This window comes from Giraffa tippelskirchi, chromosome 6, assembly GCF_054371585.1.
Source record: "Giraffa tippelskirchi isolate mGirTip1 chromosome 6, T2T-mGirTip1v1.2.pri, whole genome shotgun sequence".
NCBI lineage: Eukaryota > Metazoa > Chordata > Mammalia > Artiodactyla > Giraffidae > Giraffa > Giraffa tippelskirchi.
The window spans coordinates 16,159,068-16,181,475 of NC_137280.1; the positions used below are offsets into that span (position 1 = coordinate 16,159,068).

At 38.4% G+C, this 22,408-nt stretch overlaps 2 protein-coding genes across 5 annotated transcripts in view; both read left to right on the forward strand.

Moving 5' to 3' along the window:
- Window positions 1-1,577: 1,577 nt before the first annotated feature.
- Window positions 1,578-4,900, forward strand: POLR2K (RNA polymerase II, I and III subunit K). The gene is made up of 4 exons (XM_081503420.1): window positions 1,578-1,632; window positions 2,403-2,471; window positions 2,825-2,917; window positions 3,578-4,900. The coding sequence occupies exons 2-4, from the start codon at window positions 2,411-2,413 to the stop codon at window positions 3,598-3,600; spliced, it is 177 nt and encodes a 58-aa protein (XP_081359546.1). The 5' UTR covers window positions 1,578-1,632; window positions 2,403-2,410; the 3' UTR covers window positions 3,601-4,900.
- A 4,065-nt stretch (window positions 4,901-8,965) lies between these two features.
- The window catches only part of SPAG1 (sperm associated antigen 1), a 78,350-nt gene continuing 64,907 nt past the window's right edge, over window positions 8,966-22,408 (forward strand). For 2 of the 4 annotated variants that reach the window (XM_081503422.1, XM_081503426.1), the window contains exons 1-3: window positions 8,966-9,085; window positions 12,405-12,546; window positions 14,898-15,057. In XM_081503422.1, the coding sequence (XP_081359548.1) occupies window positions 12,407-12,546; window positions 14,898-15,057 (300 nt within the window). In that variant the 5' untranslated portion in view covers window positions 8,966-9,085; window positions 12,405-12,406. Of the gene's footprint in view, window positions 9,086-9,471; window positions 9,577-11,597; window positions 11,645-12,404; window positions 12,547-14,897; window positions 15,058-22,408 lie in introns of those variants that run through there. The other 2 variants (XM_081503424.1, XM_081503423.1) reach the window with 2 other exon arrangements.

Consider the following 22,408-nt stretch of genomic DNA (forward strand, 5'->3'; position numbering starts at 1 on the left):
AAAATGTATGTTGTGGGAGTGGGTCTGGTAAGATCTTTCTAGTGAAAGTGAAAGTTGCTCAGTCCTGTCAGGACTCTATGCGACCCCATGGCCTGAATTCTCCAGGCCAGAATACTGGAACGTGTAGCTTTCCCTTCTCCAGGGGATCTTCCCAACACAGCCATAGAACCCAGGTCTCCCACATTGCAGGCGGATTCTTTACTGTCTGAGCCACAAAGGAAGCCCATTATTTTAAAAATGTTATTTTAAAATGTTATCCCATTATTTTAAAATGTAAGTTGTGGGAGTGGATCTGTAAGACTTTTACAGCCTTGAGACATTCTTTTGATTTACTGTAACAACCAACTGAAAAAGTATATAGCTCCCTTGCTAAGACTAGTGAGGGAGGCACTCTCCATCCCCTCTTCTGATGTCTGTGTCAGCTTTCTCTGTCCTTTTTCACTGTAATAAAACTTCTGCCACACAAAGTTCTGAGCGTCTGAAGCCTGGTTCCTGATGCTGATGCTAACTCTTCTTCGGAGACCACAAATCCAACATGGTTCACCGTTAAGCTATTACTGTGAAAGAAGCAAACCTTGTGAACCCAACTGTTCGATTTCATTAAAATTTTGACCTTTGAAAGAACATGGCCTCCCTGGTCAAGTCTTCTTGTTCTTCTAAGGAGGAATGAATACAGGGGACAATAGGAGGGTCAGTGGACAGCTGCTGTTGCTGCTGCTGCTGCTAAGTCACTTCAGTCGTGTCCGACTCTGTGCGACTCCACAGACGGCAGCCCATCAGGCTCTGCCATCCCTGGGATTCTCCAGGCAAGAATACTGGAGTGGGTTGCCATTTCCTTCTCCAGTGCATGAAAGGGAAAAGTGAAAGTGAAGTCGCTCAGTCGTGTCTGACTCTGCAATCCCATGGACTGTAGCCCACCAGACTCCTCTGTCCATGGGATTTTCCAGGCACGAGTACTGGAGTGGGGTGCCATTGCCTTCTCCGAGTGGACAGCTACCACTACCTAAATCCCTTAGCTTTAAGTGGGAGTAACTGACCTAGCTGCCCACAAGTAAAATGTGTCAGTGAGAGAGAGAACGAGCGCCTAGTAGAGAAAGGGTCGGAAAGCAAAGACGAAATCATATGAAGGACAGCGACCGAGCGGGTACTCCACTGCCCTGGCACAGACAGCAAACGATTCAAAACACGTAATCTGAAAAGGGCTTTTCTACGCCGATATCTGCGGTGGAGCCGATTCTTCTACGTTCCGAAGAGTAACGGTCAGCCTAGTATTCCACGAGCGCTTCACTGGGGTTTCTCTTGTAACCCTCTGCCCGCCTAGAAAAATGTTCCTTTCTTCAGACTTCATTTGTCAGAGAAACAAACCTCCTTGGACATGAAAAGCTGCTAAAGTGCTTTGCTTCCCTGAAAAATGAAAACAGCTAGGAGCGAAACAAGCACTTTCGACTAGAGTCGAAAACACCAAAGGACCCGTTTCACTCGCCTCTGCTCAATCCAGGTTCCTCAGCCACGCCCGGGACGGAAGGGGCGGAGACTCTGACACGTCAGAAGCGAGCGCCGGAAGTTGGCCGCGGCTCAGAGGCGAGTCGGAATCTGTTTGGAGAGGCCTAAGCCAAGGTTTCTCCGTGTTACGTGAGTAGGGAATTGGCGGTTTGGGATTTGAGGGTGGGAATTTGGGCCCAAACTGAAAAGACAATAAGGTCTAAAGAGGTCTAGTGTAAAGGTTAGAGTCGGGAGAGGCTGGGGATAGAGTCGATACTGTTAGTCTTTTGCCTATTTAGCTGTTGTGTTGTTTCCTTGTTTAACTGTTGACTGGCTTTGGGGAGTTATTTATTCTTCCTTTATCTTCGGTTCGCGTGTTCGCCGGTTGAGAGAGGTAATTTTTTTTTTCTTTTACAATCTCCTGCTAAAGTTTGGAAAAATATAACGTGTTAAATGAAGACGCGGGCTTTGCAATCACATCTAAATCTCTCTGACTCTGCAGCTGAGTGTGTTAGTTGCTCAGTCGTGTCCCACTCTTCGCGACCCCGTGGACTGTAGCCCGCCAGACTCCTCTGTCCATGGAATTCTCCCGGCAAGGATACTGGAGTGGGTTGCCATTCTCTACTCCAGGGGATCTTCCCGACCCAGTGATCGAACCTGGGTCTCCTGCATTGCTGCGGAGTAATCCTGCCCAAATGAACTTCCCTAAACCTGAGTTCCTTCATCTGTAGAATAAGAACCCATTTTGGGGGTAAATGCGCAACACGTTTTTTGTTTGTTTCGTCCTTTAGACCCAGCCATAGGATTTGAAACAAAGTATTGACTAGAAATTGGAACCTTGTTAGCTTTCCCTCGGAAAAAAGATTGGATTTGTGAGGGCCCCATTTTGAGATATTAAATATTTGAGTCTCCGATTTCAGGGACAACAATGGACACCCAGAAGGACGTTCAACCCCCAAAGCAGCAGCCAATGATATATATCTGTGGAGGTAAGAGTAACACAAAGTAAGAGTATTTAAACTCGGTTGGAAAAAAAAAAGAATTGTGCATTTTTCTTTGACTTATGTGAGTCGTTCATCTTTAAAGTTAGAAAGCGGAACAGCTTTAGCAATCTTTAAAAAAAAATCCTCTCATTAACTTTTCATTTCCTCTTCTAGGAAAAGTGCCTTGCCCACCACTCTTTTTTTCTTTCTCCTTTAGCTTGTTGGTAATAGCAACACATCCTTGAGATTGAGTATTTGTATTTTAGTGTGTTGGATGAAAAATATGGTCAAGATAATTTGCTTGTCTGTAATAATTTCTCTTTTAGACATTGAATAAATGAATGTGTTTCCATTTCTAGAATGTCACACAGAAAATGAAATAAAATCAAGGGATCCAATCCGATGCAGAGAATGTGGATACAGAATAATGTACAAGAAAAGGACTAAAAGATGTATCCTTTTAACTGTCCTTCTTAGGTATGAGATGGGAGCAAGTGAAGAATAGCACCTAGTTTGATAAGTCAAAGACTAATTGCTTGTGATAATGGTAACAACTTGGATTACTTACCAAAAAAAAACATGTTTATCATTTTCTGTGACAGTACTTCAGTGTGTAGACGTATACCAAGTAATCTAAATACTAGTTGATTTTGGCTTTCATGAGTGTATTTTTCAGCAATTCTATATTTAAGTACTCATTCCTGAGCTTCAGTTTATGAACAAACTAAATTATACAAGGGGAACTACAAATAGTGAGTTTTTATGCTACCCAATGGAAAAAGTGAGACTTACAAATTAGCTGAAAGACAGAGTAAATTGTTATGTAATAACTGACAGTATTTTTTAGAACAGTAAATTATCTCTTTTAACACTGCTTTAGTTTCTTGGTGCATTGGTCTTCTCTATCATGGAAAGAGGACTAATAATTAAAATAGTTTATTTTTTAGTTCACTTCTCATCATAGTAGATAGTGAATTTTATGCTTTTGTACATTTTAGATTAAATAACTTAAAATAACATTTTAGATTAAATTGCAAAGAGAAAGTGACTTGGAAGTACTAAAATTTTAATTTTAATGTACTTTTTTATGTCCTTAACTTGGTATATTACAGTGGTGGTTTTTGATGCTCGGTGAAACAAGACATTCAGAGGAATATCTTCATTTTTATTTGGATTTGTTGTTAATGTTGTATAGATTTTGATTAGTGTACTTTATGAATACAATTATATACACGATTTCATTTTTAAAAACCATATTGTATTTAGATATCTATTAATAGCATCTATAAAGATATTATTTTTCATTCAGTTACATGGTTTGTATGTTACTTTTATTGTATATGTAATCTGACACTCAGTGGAGGTTAAAAATGTTTCCCAAATGACACTTCAGTCAAAACCTGGAATCATCTGGGACCCTTGTTAAAAATGAAGTTTTCTAGGGCTCTTTAAAGGTCTGATTAAGTAAGTTCTTAGGAAACTTCTGTTTTACTACATCACCAATTGTTTGTAAACTCTCCAGCATCATTTTGTTTAGAGTATACCAATGCACTTACTGTCAATGTGCATACCTCATTCTGAGTTACAGTTTTCATTTGTTAACTTGGCGTAGGCCTTTCTGTATTTATATGTAATGGCTGACTTTTTAAAATCTTGGGCAAGGGAAAAGAAACTTTTGATGGTTGCTTTCTGTAAGATGCAATCAATCCCAAGTAAAGTGGATGGAGCAGACTGTTAAGGCAGGTGTGGTTTCCCAGTTGTAATTACTCATTAAAGTAAAAAAACTTCTGCTTTCAGCATATTTTAAAAAAAAAAGTTGGTTTACACTTAATTATGGGATGAATGTTTAAAGCTTTTGCTTTGATAACTAGAAATATAGATACTCAGATACTCCATCTGTTCCAAGATTCCATTAGATAAACTTCATTGATAGCTTTGTGTGTCCTCTGCCATTTAAAAGAAGCACGTGTTATTTCTACTGCCATCCTTAAACACTAAGTTCTATAAATTAATTATGTGCTATATAGCCCTACTGTGCTCAAGATTTTTAAAGGGTGCTTCCTTGGTCCAGGTTTTCCTAGACCATGGCTTTCATAATTCTGTGATTCTGCCATATTCCTTCTTGAGCTTGTCCTTTTTGTATGGAAGAGTCCCAATAAATGACAGCTGCCTAAACCCCAACTCACTGATAATGTTGCTGTTAACTATTCTAATTTCATCATAGGTCCTTTGTGCATCAGTAGTTTGAGTATTGTTATTTGGTTAACTAGACTGTGGTTTAATGGGTAAAATATTACGCCTGGAACTCAAGACCTTCGTTTCAATCAGTTACCTCCTTGTATCCCCTTCATCTATAAAATGGAAGGAATTTTACTTCTTGCCTACCTGGACAGTTGTAAAAAAGGTAAAATAGATATAAAATTGCTTTTCAAAAATCCTTTTGAATAGTGGTCTATAAATATAAAAATCACTTAATCTGAGCTTGAAGCTAACACATAACTTGTTCCCTACTTAAACTGCTTACCATTGACTGCTTACCAGACACACAGGTTCATCAAAAATACATGGAAATTTGTTCAAATCCAGCGCTGCTCATTTACTGGCCAGTTTATTTAACTTCAGCTTAATTGTTGATGTCAAGAAATGAATACACCTACACCTACATACACCTGCAGAGTCCCTTGTTAGATGGCAGTGACTTTACCAGGATTTACTTTCCTTATTTGTAAGATAGGCATGAAAAAATACACTGTAGCACCTACCCCAAACATTTGCTGCAAGATAAAATGAAATACTCCATAAAAACTCTTAATGTAATAAATGTTAGCTATTCACACCATTACAATTTCTGCACAGGTGATTGTATTCAGTTCAGTCACTCAGTCACGTCTGACTCTTTGCAACCCCATGAACCACAGCACGCCAGGCTTCCCTGTCTATCACCAACTCCTGAAGTTTACCCAAACTCATGTCCATTGCATTGGTGATGCTATCCAACCATCTCATCCTCTGTCGTCCCCTTCTCCTCCTGCCTTCAATCTTTCCCAGCATCAGGGTCTTTTCAAATGAGTCAGCTCTTCGCATCAGACGGCCAAAATATTGGGAGTTTCAGCTTCAACATCAGTCCTTCCAATGAATACCCAGGACTGATTTCCTTTAGGATGGACTGGTTGGATCTCCTTGCAGTCCAAGGGACTCTCAAGAGTATTGTCTTGTATTAGCCTTGGGATTAGTCTCAGCTACTGGTCTTGCTGTTTTCCATACTCGTCAGCTTGCTCAGTGTAGAGTCCTAATCCCTGGACCACCAGGGAATTCCCATCCCAACTTGGATCATTGTAAATTAGAAATTTCATGGTGCTGTCTTGCTGAAAATCTTCAGTAGCCTCCCATTTTGATAAAGTAAAAAACTGTTGGGAATAGTACAAGCAGAGCCCTCTCCCTCCTCTGTCACTACTTCAACCCACCTCTTAATCTTTGGTTCTAAGGAGATGTTTGCAGTTCCTTAAGCTGATAACGGACCTCCTCGCTTGTGCCTTTTCTCATGTTTTTCTCTGCCTAAAACGACCTTTCTTGTGTTCTTGCCAACATCAGAATTTTAAAATGTTTTATTGTGTTCTAGTTATCTGTACTACTGTGGGAAAGTACAAAACCATTCTTCCTTATCCTTTGTCTGTGACCTACTTTCTCTCTAGAAACTTAGAATGTTCTTTGCTAGCAAATTTGTCCTGAAATTTTGCAGTATGTGCCTTGGTATGAATCTGTTTTCTTTGCTTGTTTTGGTCACTGGGTGTGTACTCTCAGCGTGGAAATTCAAGCTCTTCAGTTCTGGGAAATTTTCTTGAATTAATCACTTCCTATCCTCAGTCAGCAAAAACAAGACCAGGAGCTGACTGTGGCTCAGATCATGAACTCCTTTTTGCCAAATTCAGACTTAAATGGAAGAAAGTGGGGAAAATCACTAGACCATTCAGGTATGACCTACATCAAATTCCTTATGTTACACAGTGGAAGTGAGAAATAGATTTAAGGGACTAGATCTGTTAGACAGAGTGCCTGATGAACTATGGACAGAGGTTCGTGACATTGTACAGGAGACAGGGATCAAGACCATCCCCAAGAAAAAGAAATGCAAAAAAGCAAAATGGCTGTCTGAGGAGGCCTTACAAATAGCTGGGAAAAGAAGAGAAGTGAAAAGCAAAGGAGCAAAGGAAAGATATTCCCATTTGAATGCAGAGTTCCAAAGAAGAGCGAGGAGAGATAAGAAGCCTTCCTCAGCAATCAATGCAAAGAAATAGAGGAAAACAATAGGAAAGACTAGAGATCTCTTCAAGAAAATTAGAGATACCAAGGGAACATTTCATGCAAAGATGGGCTCAATGAAGGACAGAAATGGTATGGACCTAACAGAAGCAGAAGATACTAAGTAAGAAGAGGTGGCAAGAATACACAGGAGAACTATACAAAAAAGATCTTCATGACCCAGATAATCACGATGGTGTGATCACTCATACTCACCTAGAGCCAGACATCCTGGAATGTGAAGTGGACCTTAGGAAGCATCACTATGAACAAAGCTAGTGGAGGTGATGGAATTCCAGTTGAGCAATTTCAAATCCTCAAAGATGATGCTGTGAAAGTGCTGCACTCAATATGCCAGCAAATTTGGAAAACTCAGCAATGGCCACAGGACTGGAAAAGGTCGGTTTTCATTCCAATTCCAAAGAGAGGCAGTGCCAAAGAATGCTCAAACTACTGCACAATTGCACTCATCTCACACGCTAGTAAAGTAATGCTCAAAATTCTCCAAGCCAGGCTTCAGCAATACATGAACCGTGAACTTCCAGATGTTCAAGCTGGATTTAGAAAAGGCAGAGGAACCAGAGATCAAATTGCCAACATCTGCTGTATCATCGAAAAAGCAAGAGAGTTCCAGAAAAAAACATCTATTTCTGCTTTATTGACTATGCCAAAGCCTTTGACTGTGTGGATCACAATAAACTGTGGAAAATTCTGAAAGAAATGGGAATCCCAGACCACCTAACTTGCTATACAGGAGAAACTTGTATGCAGGTCAGGAAGCAACAGTTAGAACTGGACATGGAACAACAGACTGGTTCCAAATAGGAAAAGGAGTGTGTCAAGGCTGTATATTGTCACCCTGCTTATTTAACTTATCTGCAGAGCACATCATGATAATGGGCTGGAAGAAGCACAAGCTGAAATCAAGATTGCCGGGAGAAATATCAATAACCTCAAATATCCGGATGACACCACCCTTATGGCAGAAAGTGAAGAAGAACTGAAGAGCCTCTTGATGAAGGTGAAAGAGGAGAGTGAAAAAGTTGGCTTAAAGCTCAACATTCAGAAAACTAAGCTCATGGCATCTGGTCCCATCACTTCATGGCAAATAGATGGGGAAACAGTACAAACAGTGGCTGACTTTATTTTCTTGGGCTCCAGAATCACTGCAGATGGTGATTGCAGCCATGAAATTAAGAGACACTTACTCCTTGGAAGGAAAGTTATGACTAACCTAGACAGCATATTAAAAAGCAGAGACATTCCTTTGCCAACAAAGGTCCGTCTGGTCAAGGCTATGGTTTTTTCCAGTAGTCATGTATGGATGTGAGAGTTGGACTATAAAGAAAGCTTTGTGCCAAAGAATTCATGCTTTTGAACTGGGGTGTTGGGGAAGACTCTTGAGAGTCCCTTGGACTGCAAGGAGATCCAACCAGTCCATCCTAAAGGAGATCAGTCCTGGGGGTTCATTGGAAGGACTGATGTTGAAGCTGAAACTCCAATATTTTGGCCATCTGATTCGAAGAGCTGACTTACTTGAAAAGACCCTGATGTTGGGAAAGATTGAAGGCAGGAGGAGAAGGGGACGACAGAGGATGAGATGGTTAGATGGCATCACCAATGCAATGGACATGAGTTTGGGTAAACTCCAGGAGTTGGTGATGGACAGGCAGGCCTGGTGTGCTGCAGTTCATGGGGTCAAAAAGAGTCAGACATGACTGAGCGACTGAACTGAACTGATCCTAAGTATTCTCTCTCTAGATCTTTTAAATCTAGTGTTAGACTCATTGACCTAACTTTTTCATCTTTTTTTTCTTTTTTTTCCTTTATCTATTCTGTGAAAGATTTCACATTTACTTTCTAATCCATCCGTGTATTCTTGGATATACATCTTTATGAAGATGATAGTGATGTTTTTAATTTGCCGACAGTCTGTTTACTTTCGAGTTAGTTTTTATCCTGCTTGTTTATTCAGCTTGATTGTTTCTGTACACAATTATGACCAGAAAAAAAAAAAACATAAAGTGTGCGTGAAAAGAAAATTCCAGAGCACGTGGAATTGCAACTCATTTCTCTTTAATAATCCTCTGTCTGAGTGAGGCTGGGTCTGCAAGGCCAATCAGCGGATGGCAAACCGGAGACTAGCCAGTCGTCACACAGAGGCTCTAAACCCCGCCCGCGGCGGTCCGCCTCAAGCTCTCGGTCTGGGGAGGGGTGATGTGGGCAGGGGCGGGGCGGAGCGGCGCACCCCTTCGCCGGTACCTGAGTGAGGCTGGTACGGTGTGTGGCTGGGTCCTCTGCACGGCTTGGGGCTGAACCAGGTGAGTATCTGCTGGCCAGGAGTAAACTACACGTCGCCATCGCAATCCCTCCCTCCGGAGGCAGGGGTGAAAGATAGACTCGGAGGTGGGGAGGGAGCTCGGGATGAGCAGCCTTCTCCGTCGGGGAAACAAACTGGGGGCCTTTTGTTTTTCGGGGCTGAAGGTGGCGGATGTTGGGGCAGGGTCTCCGGTGGCGGCCACTAGTCCTTATGAACAAAGCCGGGGAATAGGGAGAAATTATTCATAAGAGTCCTGAAGTGCCCCCTGACCGTTGCGGGTTGGCTGTAGAGCTCGGGGATCCCGGGCAGGCCCTGACCCCGCTGTCCTCTCCGGCCGCGCTGTACATAGAAACCGTTGCTACGGGCTGGAGGATGCCGTTTCCTTTTGGTCTACGGCTGAAGGTGGCGCCCAGCCTTGTGGATGCTGGGAAGAACGCGCGAAAGTGGAAGTCAGTTTTTCCTGTTACTAGCGCGTTGCAGTTTGGACTGGAGGTATTACTGACAAACTGATGAGTAAATGTGGGAAATGGACGTGAGTTAGGATGGTGGAGAAGTTAACCCCAACTAGGACCACAGTTTTTCCTAATCAGAGACAAATTGCAAGCAGATGTCGACGAGTTCTAACTAGAGCAAATAAAGTATAACTTGTGTTTTGGAGTTTAAGAGTTAACACTTATTCATCTTGAGAATGTGTATCCTCCCCACCACAGTCCTCCAAGTGATAGTTTTCAAAAAAGATTCTCAGAAATGTTAAAACAGGGTTTAAGTTGAAATTCTCTTAATTAGGTAAGGGATGTTTTTATCATTTCTAACGTTTTTCACTGTGTTTTAATCAAATCATAAAACCTCAGGGGTTTCAAGATTCCTTTAATTGAAGGTTATCTATTTTAATCCCGTTAGATGCTTAAATCCTCCCATCAAATATCCTCCAGCTCTTGGGAAAAAAATCTCCTACAGACAACTCATTCTATTCTGGGCAGCATCAATAATTTTAAAGTTCTTCACTTGGTCTCTTGCAACTTCCACCATTAAGGCTACTCTTGTGATGGGAGACCATCCTAGTGGGCCCTGCTAGTATGGTGGGAAAGCCATATTCTCACTTTGCTGGACCTCATTCAAAAGCTGACAAAATCATCTATATTCTGTAGCCAAATCAAAGCCAGCAGGAATATGGAGAAGCTGGCAGTGCATCCTTTTTCTGCAGATGTCTGATGTATGAGCAGACTCAGAGGGCAGGCATGCTGAAGGAAATATTCCTAATGAATAAGACTTATTGCTACTTGTTTTAAAATTTATCACCCAGTGTGTTTTAGTGCAGTGTTTAAAATATAACTCATAATGTATACATTTTACTTTGCAACATTTATGTACACATTTGTGTGTGCATTTATATATACCTATATTTATCATTTCTTTATATAGGCATGAAATAAAAGTTTCTGTAAAACAGTATTTAATGGTTTGTGTCAGGTAGTCTGATTTTATTCCTGTTCTACCTCATAAAAGAATGCTGATTGCAGCTGACTAAATTGATTTCATGAGTTGCCACCTGTGATTTGAAAAGCACAATTAAGTATGACAGTTAAGTATGTGGGCTCTGTAGTGGCCTCCTGAGGTTCAACTCTTCAGTTCACTACTTAATAGTTATATGACCATGTGCAGTTTATATACTTGAAACATCACCGTCCTCATCTGTAAAAAGGAAGCAATATCTTTCATGCAAGTGGTCTTGAGGACTGAGATAATTCATGACATATAGAAATTTAGCTTCATAAATGTTAACTGTTACTACTGCTCTCTATTTAAAACATACTTGATACAGTAGTTGAAGGATTAAATGAAATAATAATATATGCAAAGTTCATTAAGAACTATGTATTTGTTGCTTTTATTGACACTATCATTAGCAGTATATCAGTAGAGTGAAACTGTCCAAGGCCATCATATTCACAATTCAGTTGAGTTTAGCAGGTATTTCTTAAGGGATATAAGACACTATTTACTATGTTAGTTCTGAAGCTCTGAGATGAATTAAGTGAGATCTCTCACAATCTAGAAGAGAAGACAAAGTAATAGAATTTGGATATGTGCTATGTGGTATGAGAGAGGTATGTACAGAGTGCCTTTAGAACATATAAGGCCTGGCAGCTGTTCATTGATGGGAGCGGGCAACTGGGAAGGTAAGGAGGCAAGGAATGTGGACGAAGACGATGCAGAATTACAGAAAGGATATTATTTATGTTTGTACCGAATCAAAAGGATGATTAGGATGTTAACACAACAGCTAAAGTAGGAGATACCAAAATCAATGTTAAAAGATACCTTAAAAAGCAGCTTGAGCACTAAAGAGGATCAGAATACGCACACTACACTCAAGTTGGCCACTTTGGCATAAGGATTATTTTGAGCAGAAGGCAAATAAGAGCAGACACAGAAAAAACTCTTTCTGCCTAAAAGCAGGACATAAATTTCCCTTTATGAAGCTGTTTCCTCCTCTCCTCTCTCATACCAAGGTGAGGAGTACAATCCTTATCACAGCAGATGGACAGTCAGCATTGAGGTGAGTCTGCAGAAACAAACCTCATTAAAATAACTCTTATCTTCCATTAATTTTTCCATATGTTTACTTTCTAGAAGCCAAAACCCTTTTTCCTTCGTCTAATCATTTCTACACAATTTGTCACCCTTTGTTAAAATGATATATAAGTTCCCAGGACTAGCGGTTTCTTTTGAGTTTTCACTTTTCTATGAAGCCCCCAGGAGTATATAAAATAAACCTTTTCTCCTGTTAATATATTTTGTCAGTGTGATTTATAGCCCTCAGGTACTGAACCCAAAATGGTAGAGGAATAAGATTTTTCCTCCACACACCAAATCCTGCTTTGTCATATTTCAATTTTGTTTAAGTGAAGATTAAGTAAGCTAATCCATGTGTGGTAGATAGTAATTTAGCCCCATGGATGCTAACTGTTCTTATCAGACAGAGTTTACAATGAGTAGCTTCCTCCTTAGAAGAAATACTCCAGGGACTTCCCTGGCGGTCCAATAGTTAAGACTTTGGAGGGGGTGCCAGTATGATCCCTGGTCAGGGAGCTAGGATCCCAGATGTCTTAAAGCCAAAGAACCAAAACAAGCAATGTTGTAATGAATTAAATGAAAGGCTTTTAAAATGGTTCACATTTAAAAAAAGAAGAAATACTCCATCTCCTTTTCTGTAGAAATGAAAAATAAACATTGCAGAAGTACCTAGATGGTTACTACTATCCAAGTTGAGTTTTACTATATAAGATTCCTAACTATTTTCCTACACTACATTTCAGCTATGGCCACCAAAGATTATCCATCATTGTGGGGCTTCGGGACAACAAAAACATTTAAAATTCCTGTTGAACATTTGGATTTCAAGTATATTGAAAAATGTTCAGATGTTAAACACTTGGAAAAGATTCTTTGTGTGCTCAGGTAAGCATTAAAAAATCTTGTTTCAGTCTGCCAATTTTAATTATATTGTTGACTTCTGAAATTCAAAGCCTCATTAGAAATTTTGGAGCAAATTTTCAAATATTGAGATTGTTGGTTTTGTCCATGTTAGGTTCCAAAACAGTGGTTTTAATTCTGTGGTTAGTTTGGAGGGTTCTGGCCAGATTTACTTCCAGCACAAGAAAATGCAGAAGACACGGGTTCAATTGCTGGTTTGGGAAGATCCCCTGGAGAAGGAAATGGCAACCCACTCCAGTATTCTTGCCTGGAGAATCCTATGGACAGAGGAGCCTGGCAGGCTACAGTTCATGGGGGCACAGAGTCAGGCACGATTTAGTGACTGAACCACAACTTCCAGCACCAGACTTAGGTTAACTGGTATCCCGGGAGGAGAGCATTTTTCTTGCTTCCTCCCATTTTCTAGGAAAAGGTAAAGCAGCTGTTAGGAGGCATCTGCTTCTGCTGATAAAGCACTTTGGCACTGTCTCACTTCACACTACCTGCCAGCAAAGGTGGGTGACTCACGGGGAGCTGTCACATGGAGGGTGGAGTGGGAGCAGGAAGTAGGGCCAGAAGTCAGGGAATCAAGGCCTTTTCTGGGTAAGAGCCCTGTGGCCGTGATTGTCAAACTTTCATATTTGCCAAATATAGTGGTTAAAAATTGTTAATTTGAGGGCCCCCTTCCTAGATATTCTGCTTCAGGAATTTGGGAGCGGGGCCCAGGAACATGTGTTTTCAACAACACCCTGGAAGATTGACATGCAGGTGGTCAAGGGAACTCTGCAACAAACACTGACCTGGAACTTCCTAGTGGTCTAGTGGTGTGCCTTTCAATACAGGGGACGCAAGTTTGATCCCTGATCAGGGAACTGGGATCTCACAGCCCTCAGAGCAACTAAGCCCTGGTACTGCAACTAGAGAGAGTCTGTATATGACAATGAATGATCCCACGTGCAACAAAGATCCCAAGGAGCCGCAACTGAGACCTGACGCAACCAAATAAACAAATGTGCTCAGTCACTCAGTCCTGTTCGACTCTTTGTGAGCCCATGAACTGTAGCCCACCAGGCTCCTCTGTCCATGGAATTTTTGATGCAAGACTGCTGAAGCAGGTTGCCATTTCCTTCTGCAGGGGATCTTCCCAACCCAAGGATCAAACCCGAGTCTCCTGCGTTGACAGGCAGATTCTTTACCACTGAGCCACCTGGGAAGCCCAAGTGAATAAATAAATATTAAAAAAAAGAAAAGGAAACACTGACCCGTTGTCTACCAACTTGTGCCACCTGTGTGGTGTTTCTTGAGGGATTTTCATTTGGAGGGTAGCCTTATAATTGCAGAAGCACTTGTGAGCGTGAACTGCCCCTTTCCAGGACATCAATAACATTCCTTTTACTCAGCAGTGATTCTTTTCTTTCCTCTGATGCCCTTCTTTATCTCTGTGTTCTTTCCTTTTTCTTTCACCTTTAGCCTCCTGCCCTTCCTAAGCAGTCCTGCTTGTCCCCAGCCAGAGTTGAAGTAATAGGCTCATCATATCATTGTTTTCTCGTTTTTTTTTTCTCAACGTATGAGAACATTTTCATTTGTATTTGATCAATGACTAGTAAAGAAAATGAGAGTTTATGGGATGAAAGAATTTGAAAGATTTTTTTTATGAATAGCCTTTTTAAGTGGTATAGACTTGGAATTATATTTTAAAATTTAATTTGAAAATGGGATTTATTTTTACTCTAAAAATTTAAAAGTAAGCAGATTCACAAGAAACAGGGAAAAGATTGATTTTCCTTAAAAAAAAAATAAACAAGCAAAAAAGAACAGATGTCTCTGTCTAACTCTGAGGAAGGAATTCTGCTTCTTGAGTGGTTGAATTTAGAGGTGTGTTGTTCTAAACTCTTCCTCTGCCATTATCTTCCTATCCCCTTGGGGAAAAAAATTGAGCTAGAATAGTAACTCCTCATTGGAAAGTAACTCCAAAGTCTCACTCTTTGCCTATCTCCAATAATGAATTTCCATTTGTAAGTTTAAAATTACCTTATGTACAAAATGCACATGTGAGTGTTGAAGAGGAGAGAAAACATTATTTATTCAACTTTTAAAGTGTGTGATGAAAATTGGTGTCTTTGGAGCTCCTTTTTCTCCACTTCATCATGACCCTCCATAGATCAGATGAAAGTAGAGGTTGCTGAAATTGAGGAAGGTTCGGGGAAAGCAGCAGCCCAACCTTCATCCTTGTAGAGGCAGGTCATGAGATCTCAGAACCCCTGGGCTCCATGGAACCCAGCTTGCAAACCACAGGTTTACATGATCTAACTCTAAAATTCTGAATTTTTTAAAAGGTCTGGTGAGGAAGGATATTATCCTGAACTTACTGAATTTTGTGAAAAGCACCTTGCAGGCTTGGCTCCTGGAAGTAGAGCTTTGAGGAAAAATAAACCTGCAGCAACAGCATCCAGTTTTACAGCAGAAGAATGGGAAAAAATTGACGGTGACATAAAGGTATAGAGTAATATCACTTTTTTTGTGACATTGTCATGGATATATATCTACTTATCTTAAATCAGTAGAGGGAATTTTGTGGTAATTACTTACGTGGTATTGGTTGCTTCTTACATCCAGGAGACTACTATGACTGTGTTTTTGTAGAATTGTATATATATGGGGGGGAGCATGCTCAAGTACATGTATGTATTTTAAATGACTAAATAATATCCCATCCTACAAAAGAACCGTAATTCAGTCAGCATCTATAAATAGTGCTATCCAAACATGTTTGTTCATAATTTTTTGTACCATCCTGGTTATTTCCTAGGAGTAAGTTATTAGAATTCAAGTACCTTGATCTGAAAGGATCTGAATGTATTTCAGTCTGTTAAAACACGTTTCTATGTGTCTCAGGAAGTTGTACCTTTGTACTCTCCCAACAGCAGTGTGTAAGGATGCCCACTCCAGGTTACTCTTCACTGGATACTATAATCATTTTTTACATTTTAAAATCAAGTATATGGTTTAAAAATGACAGTGTACAATGTATTGTTTGTTTACCATAACATTAAAGTTTTAGAAGTCTGTCACTTGAATTTTTTATTTCGTTAATGACCTGCTTGTGTCTTTACTGATTTATTTTAATCAGCATTATTGTTATAGTTTACATTCAATAAAACTTAGCCATTTTATAAAACAAATGAATGTATACAACAAAACAGAAACAGGCTCACAGATATAGAGAACAAACTAGTGGTTACCGGTGGAGAGAGGGGAGGAAGGAAAGGCAAGATAGGAGTAAGGGATAAGAGATACAAACTACTATGTACAAAATAAATAAACACAATGATGAAATAGAGAAATAGAGCCATTATTTTATAACTTTAAATGGAATATAATCTACAAAAATATTTAACAACTATGTTGTACACCTGAAACTAACATTATATTGTAAATCAACTGTATTTCTATTTTTTAAAAATTAGCTGTACTATGGTAACTTCACTGAGTTTTGACAAATCGTATATACTATAAAATATTTCCATTGCCGCTAAAAGTTTTGTTATGCCTCTTTGCAGTCAGTGCTGACCATATACCCTGGTTCCTGGCAGCCACTGAACTTCTTTCTATCATTACAGATTTGCCTTTTCTAGCCTTTCATATAAATATAATTATATAGTATGTCTTCTTTCATATCTGTCTTCTTCCACTTAGCATGATGCTTCTGAGATTCATCTGTATTGTTGCGTGCGTCCATAGTTCATTCTTTTAATTGCTGAGTAATAATGATTTGTATGGCTACCTTACAGTTTGTTTAACCATTTACTACTTGATGAACAAACGCCAACATTTTTTTTTCCTTTCTTTTTATTTATTTGGCTGTGTTGCGTCTTCAATCTTCACTGTGGTATGTGGAATCTGGTTCCATGACCAGGGATCGAATCTGGGCTCCCTGCATTGGGAACTACAAGTCTTAGCCACTGAACCACCAGGGAAGTCCCCCAGAATGTTTTCTAAAGTGGCAATCAATCCTGCCAATAATGGATAAAAGTTCCAGTTGCTCTACATCATGGTCCATAATTAAAATTGTCAGTTTGGTTAATTTTAGCTCTTCTGTTGGATATATAATGGTATCTCATTGTGCTTTTTATTTGCATTTCTCTAATTACTCATGATGTTGAATGGCTTTTCCTTTGCTTGTCATCCATATATCTTCTTTTGTCTTTAAATCCTTTGCTCATTAAAAAATTAGATTGTTTATGTTCTTATTGAATTGTAAAATACGTATCTTTCATGTATTTGAAGATGTATCTTTGCAAATATTTGCTGATATTGTATGGCTTGCCTTTTCATTTTTTTTTTAATAGCATCTTTGGAAGAGCAAAAATTTTTACTTTGATGAAGTCAATTTTTCTTACAGTTTGTGCTTTTGTGTCCTATTTAAGAAACCTTTGTCTAATTTAAGATCCCTAAATTTTCTCCTATGATTCGTCTAGAAAGTTTATCATTTTAACTCTTAAGTGTAGGTGTAAGATCAGTTTTATTTTTTGGACACACACACACAAATATATACATACACACAGTGCATATATTTGTATATACCAATATGGATATCCAAATGTTCAAGCATCTAATGAATGATTATCCTTTCCTCATAGAATTTCTTGGTGCTAATGTCAAAAATGGGTTGACTTTGTATGTGTAGCTATTTCTGCACTCTATTCTGTTCATTAATCTAAATATCTATCTTTACACCAGTATTCCATTGTCTTGATAACAGTAAGTCTTTTTAAACATTTTTAATTTTGTATTGGAGCATACTCACATGCTAGCAAGGTTATGCTCAAAGTCCTTCAAACTAGGCTTCAGCAGTACGTGAACCAAGAGTTTCAAAGAGGCAGAGGAACCAGAGGTCAAATTGCCAACATTCGTTGAATCATGGAGAAAACAAGGGAATTCCAGAAAAACATCTACTTCTCCTTCATCGACTATGCTAACACCTTTGACTGTGTGGATCACAACAAACTGAGGAAAATTCTTAAAGAGATGGGAGTACCAGACCACCTTACCTGTCTCCTGAGAAACCTGTATGCAGGTCAAGAAGCACCAGTTAGAACCGGACATGGAACAACTGACTGGTTCAAAATTGAGAAAGGAGTACGACAAGACTGCATATTGTTACCCTGCTTATTTAACTTCTATGCCGAGTACATCATGTGAAATGCTGGACTGGGTGAATCACAAACTGGAATCAAGATTTCCAGGAGAAATATCAACAGCCTCAGATATGCAGATGTCACCACTCTAATGGCAGAAAGTGAAGAGAAACTAAGAAGCTTCTTGATGAAGATGAAAGAGGAGAGTGAAAAACCTGACTTGAAACACAATGTTAAAAAAACTAAGATCATGGCATCCAGCCCCATCACTTCATGGCATATAGTAGGGGAAAAAGTGGAAGAAACAATGACAGATTTTATATTCTTGGTCTCCAAAATCACTGTTAATGGTGACTGCAGCCATGAAATTAAAAGATGCTTGCTCCTTGGAAGAAAAGCTATGACAAATCTAGACACATATTAAAAAGCAGAGACATCATGTTGCTGACAAAGGTCCGTAAAGTCAAACCTATGTTTTTTCCAGTAGTCTTGTAGGGATGTGAGTCGGACCATAAAGAAGGTTGAGTGCCAAAGAATAAATGCTTTTGAATTGTTGTGCTAGAGAAGACTCCTGAGAGTCTCTTGGAGTGCAAGGAGATCAAGCTGGTCAATCCTAAAGGAAATCAACCCTGAATATTCATTGGAAGGACTGGTGCTGAAGCTCCAATAGCTTGGTCACCTGATGCAAAGAACCAACTCAGTGGAAAAGACTCTGATGCTGGGAAAGATTGAAGGCAAAAGGAGAAGGGAGAGGCAGAGGATAAGATGGTTAGATAGCATCACCAACTCAATGGACATGAATTTGAGCAAACTCTGGGAGATAGCAGAGGACAGAGGAGCCTGATGTGCTACAGTCACAGTCAGATATGACTTAGTGACTTAACAGCAACAAAATAGTTGATTTACAATAGTTGTGTTGTGTTGTTTTCACAGGTACAGCAAGGTGATTCAGTTATGCATTTACATATATCTATTCTTTTTCAGATTCCTTTCTCATTATCAAGTAGTGCAAGTCCTCCAACTTTGTTCTTTGTTTTCAAAGTTGTTTTGGCTGTTCCAGGTCCTTTGCTTGCCAATTTCTATAAAATAGAAATTGTATTTGTGTTGGGATTGTTTTGAATTTGTTGATCAATTCTGGAAGAATTGATATCTTGATAATATTGAGATTTCTGATCAATGAACATGCATTTTCCTATTCATATACGTTTTATTTAATTTTTTGAAGCAGTGTTTGTAGTTTTCAGTGTATACTTCTTATATATTTTTAATGAAATTTATTCCTAAGTATCTATTTTATACTATTATAAAAGTTGATGTTTTTAATTTAATTTTTGCTCATTCCAAGTCACTTCAATTATGAAATTTTATTTCTTTATTTTTATTGTGATAAAATATACATCATGTAGAATTTATGATCTTTATCATTATCAAGTATACAGTTCATTAGTGTTAAGTATATTCATATTATTATTCAACCAATCTCAAGAACTTTTTCATCTTCCAAAACTGAAACTCCATACCATTTAACAATAACTTTCCATTCCTACCCCCACCACCAGCCCCTGGCAACCATCATTCTACCTTTTTTTTTTTCTGATCTGTTTACATTCTTTTTATTTTTTATTTATTTATTTTTTATTGAAGATGATTTACAGTGTTGTGTTACTTTCAGGTGTACAGCATAGTGATTCAGTTATACATACATATATGTTAATATCTTATTTTTTTCAGATTCTTTTCCCATATAGGTTATTTTAAAGTAGTGAGTGTAGTTTCTTCACTTCGATTTATCTCTAGGTCCATCCATGTCACTACAGATGGCATTATTGCATTCTTTTTTATGACTGAGGAACATTTCATTGAATAAATATACCACATCCTCTTTATCCATTCATCTGTTGATAACATTTAGGTTTCTTCCATGTCTTGCCTATTGTAAGTAGTGTTGCAATGAATGTTGGGGTACATGTATATTTTCTTTTCTCTGAATATATGCCTAGCAGTGGGATTGCAGGATCATATGTTAACTCTATTTTTAGTTTGTTAAGGAACCTCCATACAATTCTCCATAGTGGCTGCACCAGTTTGCATTTCTGCTGATAGTGTAGGAGAGTTCCTTTTTCTACACACACTCTCCAGCATTTATTGTTTGTAGACTTTTTGATGATGGCCATTCTGACAGTATGAGGTGATACCTCATTGGGGTATTGATTTGCATTTCTCTAATAATGAGTGATGTTGAGCATCTTTTCATGTGCCTTTTGGCAATCTGTATATCTTCTTTGGAGAAATGTCTATTTAGATCTTCTGCCTGTTTTTTTGATTGGGTTCTTTGGAGTTTTTTTATATTGAGTTCTATGAACTGTTTGTGTATTTTGGAGTTTAATCCCTTGTCAGCTGCGTCATTTGCAAATATTTTCTCCCATTCTGTAGACTGTTTTTTTCATTTTCTTTATGGTTTTCTTGGCTATACAAAAGCTTTTATGTTTAATTAGGTCCCGTTTGTTTATTTTTGCTTTTATTTCCATGACTCTAAGAGATGGATCGGAAAACGTATTGCTGCAATTTATGTCAAAGAGCGTTCTGCCGGTGTTTTCCTCTAGCAGTGTTATGGTATCCAGTCTTACATGTAGGTCTTTAATCCATTTTGAGTTTATTTTTGTGCATGGTGTTAGAGAATATTCTAATTTCCTTTTTTTACATGTAGCTGTCCAGTTTTCCAGCACTATTTATTGGAGAAACTGTCTTTTTGCCCTTGTATGTTCTTGCCTCCTTTGTTGTAGATTAATTGACCACAGGCATGTGGATAATTTTGAGGCTCTTTATCCAGTTCCATTGATCTGTGTTTATGGTTTTTGTGCCAGTACCATACTATTTTGATTATTGTAGCTTTGTAGTATAGTCTGAAGTCAGGAAGCCTGAATCCTTCAGCTCTATTTTTCTTTCTCAAGCTTACTTTAGCACTTCAGGGTCTTTTGTGCTTCCAAAAATTGAAAAATTTTTGTTCTAGTTCTGTGAAAAATACTATTGGTAATTTGATAGACATTGCATTGGATCTGTAAATTGCCTTGGGCAGGGAATTTATTTAATCTAAATTGCAAAGTTATTGGTATAAATTTGTCTAAAATATCTTTTTTTAAAAAATATCTGTAGGATTGTTAGAGATGTGACTCTTTTTTATGCCTGATACTGCTAATTTGTATTTTTTCCTTTCACTTTCTTTTGACTAGTCTTGTTATCTTTGTCAGTTGTTTAATTTATTTCCAAAACAACCAAGATTTGGATGTTGATTTTATTTTTCTATTTTATGTTTTATGGATTTCTACTCTTATTTTTTATTGTTTTTATTTCCTCCTACTCACTTTGGCTTTAATATGTTTTCTATTAGTTTTTTAAGGTAGAAGCTTATTAATAAATATTATTATATTAATATTAATAAATAAAGCTTATTAATAAATAACTGATCTTGAACCTTTCTTCTTGTTTAAAGTTGTGAAATTTCCTCTAATACTTTATCTGCATGGTATAAATTATTATATGTCATGTTTTCACTATCTCTTAGTTCAAATTATTTTCCATCTGATTTCCTTTATAACTCATGAACTCTTTATAAGTGTATTCAAATTCCGATTTCTTGGGGATGGTCTAAATACTTATTATTACTGAATTCTAGTTTACGTCTGTTGTGGTCAGATTCCATACTTTGTATAATTTCAACCCTATGAGATTTATTGAGACTTTTTTTGGCCTATGCTCCATGTGCTCTTGAAAATAACATAGAAATCTATATTGATTAGGCCAAGTTGGCTAATGTTGCTCAAATCTACTATAATGTTACTGATTTTTTGTCCACTATTTTCCTGTGTCCATTCTACTCTTAATCAAATAGATTCATTTTGGATACTGAGTTTTTTATTTTCAGAATTTCCCAGAATTCTTTTTTAAAGTTTTCATTCTTATCCTGAATTTCTCAATTGTTCCTGCATGTTGTTCACTCTTCTCATATATTTATTGCAGCTGTTTTTAAGTCTCTGTTATTTCCAACATCCATTCACTCTCCGTGTCTGCTTCTGTTGGCTATGGGTAACATTTTGCTGATTCTTTGTCTTTATTGTTATTTTTTATGTTTTATGCTGTCCATTGTATATAAAGGACTTCCCTGGTGGCTCAGATGGTAAAGAATCTTCCTGCAATGCAGGAGACCCGGGTTTGATCCCTAAGTCAAAAGGTCCCCTGGAGAAGGGAATAACTACCCTCTCCAGTGTTCTCGCCTGGAGAATCCCATGGACAGAGGAGCCTGGCGGGCTACAGTTACAATCCATGGGGTTGCAAAGAGTCAGACACAATATTTACTGATGGAAAGGAGCATGTCCTTTCTGTCAAACTGCTAAAGTTGGAAAATGTGGTCAATCTAATCTGTATGTTAAGTTGCACCTGATTTGCTTGGGTGTTTGAGATAAAGACATAGGTTCTACTGTCAAGGAACTTACAGTGTGATAAGAGAGACAAACAATAAATAGAGGATTTTAAATCTTCATGCTAAACACTTTGTCCCAACCAGGAAGTTCAGAGAAGGCTCACTGGAAGGGATGATGAATATGATCTTGCAAAATAAATAAAGTAGAAAGGGCAGAAATGAATATACTGACCAATACTGAACTGTACACTTAAGAATAGTTAAGATGATACATTTTATGTTATTGTGTATT